The following is a 4,720-nucleotide window of genomic DNA, read 5'->3' as shown; positions in this document are numbered from 1 at the left end:
ACCTACATTTATCACACAAAGCACTGCTAACATACTGGCATGTTTGTTTTTCCTGTCCATTTCTATAACAATGAAATCATATTACACACACAACTTCCTAGTTTCACTGCTAATTACTTGTTTGTTACACTACAAATATTTACTAAAGCTCTCCCTTGCTGATAGGCTATACTATCCCTTGTGTCTGCCAACCACATTCATAAAGTGGGAACTTGCCCTCACAGTTGTAGAAAAGATACTTGAGTCACCCCAAAACCCTAATCCCCAAGGTTATTTTAGGGAAGTGTTAAGGCCTAGATAAAATGTTAATCTGGAGATAAGAGGTAGCTCTTTGAGCATGCTGTGACTGTTGAGCCCCAGCAGTGGTATCAGACAGACCCAAGTTCTAGTTCGGTTTTGTTAGATGCACTCAATATTGCTCACTCCCTGCTTGACCAAATCCCACTTAGCCCGTTGTTGGTCCATGTAGCCCAGGTTTTACTTCTAGCAAAACCTTCAACTCTTGATTCTCCTGCCTCCACCCTGAATGCCAGGATTAGTGGCACAAACCACAGCCTTATGCCTCCACCCTCAGCCTGCTTTGCTAGACTCCAAATAGACTTCTGAGTACATTCAGATGAGCTGAAAATAAAAGCCTTTATAATCCAAACAGTGAAGATTCTATTCCCAGTTCCCACTCTGCTGTACTCCAATTTTAACAAGCATTTCCTAGAAAGCTGTACTGGTTGTGACAGGCATTCAAAACTCAGTATGTCAATACTGACTCCTCTCCAAACCCATTCTCAGTCCTTCCAACAGCTATTCAGGTTGCTCCAATAAAAGCCCTTGAGATCCTAACTACTCCCACCTTCCCCAAACTAGTTACATAAACCATTCCAATCAGTGCCACCCAAGATCACTTGATTCTAATTGTCTTGGTTCCATTTCCTCTTGCCTCAAACTCAATTTTGCCTCAGCCTCAAGCTGGGTTAGGGTGCAATACTCCTAATTCCAGTTCCTACTGGACTTCTAACAGACATGAGTAGTAAGACTTCCTGAAAGTCAACATCAGATCTTTGCTTCCTTCTTCTAAAAAAAAAAAAAAAGAAAAGAAAAAAGGGGGGGAGGGGTGTAATCTAAAAACCACACAGAAGAACTAAAGGTCTTCACATTTTTATTTTTTGTGCACAAAGACTAGCATGATCGGTTTCACTGGGTAGACGGTCGAATAATCCAGTCAAGGCCGCTTAGTCCAGCTGCAAAAAAAAAAAAAAAAATGGAGTTCATGACTTAGAATGTGATTCTAGCAATTCCACTGGCTCCCTCTATGCCATTATTCCCCAATACAATACCACACAAAAGGACATTAACCATGTCATATATTCTGGAGAGTTAGTAAATAACCAGTTTCTGCCATTCATCTTAACCTGAAAAAACTTAAGACTAGAGGAACCAATCTTGACACACTTGATTTGAGTCGTTCAAATCTCTAAACTGTAACACTAGGTGTACAATAATTATTTGATCAATACTGTAAGTCTGAGCTTAAAACTCTGCTGAACCTCAGAGAGCAGTGTAAAATATCAAGTTGGCCCATTAAACACATGCTTATCTAAAACTGATCCTACATCTGGGTGAGGCACACCTTTAATCCCAGCGGGAGGATCTGATCCTCTGATCTAGAGTTCCAGGACTGCAGAGAAACACGGTTTAAAAAAAAAAAGCCGGGCAGTGGTGGCACACGCCTTTAATCCCAGCAGCACTTGGGAGGCAGAGACAGGCGGATTTCTGAGTTCTGAGTTCGAGGCCAGCCTGGTCTACAGAGTTGAGTTCCAGGACAGCCAGGGCTATATGCAGAGAAACACTGTCTCGAAAAACAAAACAAAAAAAAAAAACCCTGGTACAGATAAAATGCAGGTGAATTTTATACAAAATAAAAGTGTGTTTGATCAAAAAAGGGGACTTTTGAGAAATCAACGAAGTTTCAAGCAGGACAAATGTGATCACACGCAACCTTAGAACCAATAAAAAGACAAAACCTTGGTTAAATCCTAACAGCGTCTACAAGGCCTGAAATCTAAGGCTCTTCCCAATATGATCAAAATCCCCGGCCAGAAATTGAAGACACGTATTCGGTTTGGAATATTCAGTTACTATTAGAAATTGTATTATCTCCTACCAACCTGACACCTAAATATGGCCAGGCACTAAATCCTTCACCCTTCCCGTCTGGAACCCTTGACTGCTTAAACCCTCCGTTGTGCGTCTTGACCCTAACGCTCCCGCCCGCATCATGGATGATAGCGCCCGACCGCGCGTACCTTAATGAAGCCTATGTCTTTCGCGTACTGACGGAAGCACTGACGGCACATGTTCAGCCCGTATTTACGGATCAGACCGTGGCGGTTAGAGCAGACGCGGCTGGGAGGGAGGAAAAGGACATGGCGTTTATGCAGGCCCCACAGAAAGATACAGCATTCCTCAACTTGCACCACCACCCGCAGCAGGGCCGGCCCGGCCTAGCACAAACCCGTAATGGCGACCCCGGCTCCGCGCCGTCGGCGGGCCTTGAATTTCCGGCAATCCGCCACCAACAACGGCCCTTCCCTCTAACTGCGGTCTCCACAACCGGCTCCTTACCAAGAGCGAGAACCCTGGCCGAACTTCCGCGGGTGACTCCAGTAGAGCTGCTGGTGACCCATCTTGCCTCCAGACGCCCAACGAGGAAAAAGGAATGAGCAGTCGTACGCAGGCGCTCTTCAAAGTTTCTGAGGCCACACTTTACCCAGAATACAACGCTAAAACGTGACGCGTAGGCAGTGCGACAACATTGGTCCGTGCGCTTTGAGAGACATTTCCAAGGCTGGCTGGGCGGGCACAATAGGTGACGTCACGTCCCGGCGAAGCTCTAGTATCTCTCCGCCGCCCTCGCCGATCGCCGGGCGCGGTGGCGCACGCCTGTAGTCCCAGCTACTCGGGAGGCTGAGACAGGAGGATCGCTTGAGTCCAGGAGTTCTGGGCTGTAGTGCGCTATGCCGATCGGGTGTCCGCACTAAGTTCGGCATCAATATGGTGACCTCCCGGGAGCGGGGGACCACCAGGTTGCCTAAGGAGGGGTGAACCGGCCCAGGTCGGAAACGGAGCAGGTCAAAACTCCCGTGCTGATCAGTAGTGGGATCGCGCCTGTGAATAGCCACTGCACTCCAGCCTGGGCAACATAGCGAGACCCCGTCTCTTTTGGGCACATTAACCTTAAAAGTATTCTTCCATTTTTCAAGAAATTCTTCCTTTTCTCATATAATACACTTCAACCTTATTCTTTTCACCTTTTAACTCAAAACATTTATTTAGAAATGACATTTTTACCTTCGCTCACCACTGACACCTACTGACGTGAAATTATAAGACAACTTAAATCAAGTTCAATGACTATGCGTCAACGATAGGGGTTATGTTTTCCTCTTATTAACAACGGATTTTTAATCTTTTCACCTGATACACTCCTCCAAGAGATACATCCTCATTTTTCCATGGGGTGGGGAATAAGATCTTAGGTATATTTGAGTATATCACCCTTACTATACTTGATACATAAACGTAATTGGGCAATTTTTCATTTGTTTTTCTAACAATGTCCCTGTGTAGACAAGGCGCTATTTTGCCCATAATTGACTCACACTCGCCATTCTAATGCTTTAGCCTCCACTACTGTACTTCCTTGTACCACCAAAAGCAGTTTAGGTAGCTGAATCTGAAGGAAAAAAAGTAATATGAAATAAAGGTTGCTTTCATCAGATAATTTGATAACAGAACAACTAACAACAAACAACAAATTTCAAAATTCAAGTTTCTAACCGGGGGGAAAAAAGAACCCTAAATGCCATACTTCCACAGAAACCTAAACTGTACAAAGCCCTGCCCAATAAAAAAATAAAAGCTTCAGCTAAATCTAGGATGTACAACAATTAAGGAGGGGGAAAGGCATTTGAAAAAGACTTTATAAATTACGCTACTAATTATTTCATAATGAAAGAGTCACAGATTTAGAGACCAGATAGAATTTAATTTCTATTGTCAAATTCTTCAAATCTAGTGTTTTACACAAACACACACACACCACGATTCTCTCAACCCTTCCAATTCCAGTTCTGTTGTTTTTATCTATCTCAATATCTTGCTTTGATGACATGTAATACAACTAAACAAATGGAGGGACTCAGGCCTCAATCACTGGCTTTGCCAAAGCAGGTAACCACGCCCCTCCTGGCTAATCAGGCTTTCTTGAAGAATTTGGCTGGACTGTTCATCAGCTTTTCTTGGGATCCAAAGAGCCTTTGTGTTTTCCTGAGATATTAGCTAGCATTATAACAATAAGTTTTTGCCAATCTGGAAAATATATTTCTGTAGGTTTGAGTGTACACACCTATCAATTTACTGATAGTTGCCAAACCTTGAATTATTATATTAGAAAGACATCATTAAGAGTTAAAGTTCCAACCTTTTTTAAGGGGGGAGGGGAGAGACAGTTGCTAAATACTGTATCTAAGATCTCACACTCGCTACCAAAGCTCTCCACATACCACCAACAAATGGAGTGCTTATAGTGGTCCCAATTCCCCAACAGAGAGAAGATCTGATTGGCAGACTTTGGGGGCCACTTGCCAGGAATCTGACATTGGTCAAGGACAAGGAAGTTCAGTCAGGAATCTAATTTTAGGCTAAAACAGGGAAGTAATTTCAG

General features: G+C 43.7%; 1 protein-coding gene across 1 annotated transcript; it reads right to left on the bottom strand.

Annotated features, from left to right (window-relative positions):
• Positions 1-1,136: 1,136 nt before the first annotated feature.
• Rps29 (ribosomal protein S29) lies at positions 1,137-2,756 on the bottom strand. The gene is made up of 3 exons (XM_028782432.1): positions 2,620-2,756; positions 2,301-2,400; positions 1,137-1,235 (listed from the first exon to the last, which is right to left on the bottom strand). The coding sequence occupies exons 1-3, from the start codon at positions 2,679-2,681 to the stop codon at positions 1,227-1,229; spliced, it is 171 nt and encodes a 56-aa protein (XP_028638265.1). The 5' UTR covers positions 2,682-2,756; the 3' UTR covers positions 1,137-1,226.
• Positions 2,757-4,720: the final 1,964 nt, after the last annotated feature.

Source organism: Grammomys surdaster, unplaced genomic scaffold (genome assembly GCF_004785775.1).
Source record: "Grammomys surdaster isolate TR1022 unplaced genomic scaffold, NIH_TR_1.0 98, whole genome shotgun sequence".
In the NCBI taxonomy this organism is placed as follows: Eukaryota; Metazoa; Chordata; class Mammalia; order Rodentia; family Muridae; genus Grammomys; species Grammomys surdaster.
Note: the sequence above shows the minus strand (reverse complement) of the source record. Positions and strands in the feature narration are given on the sequence as shown.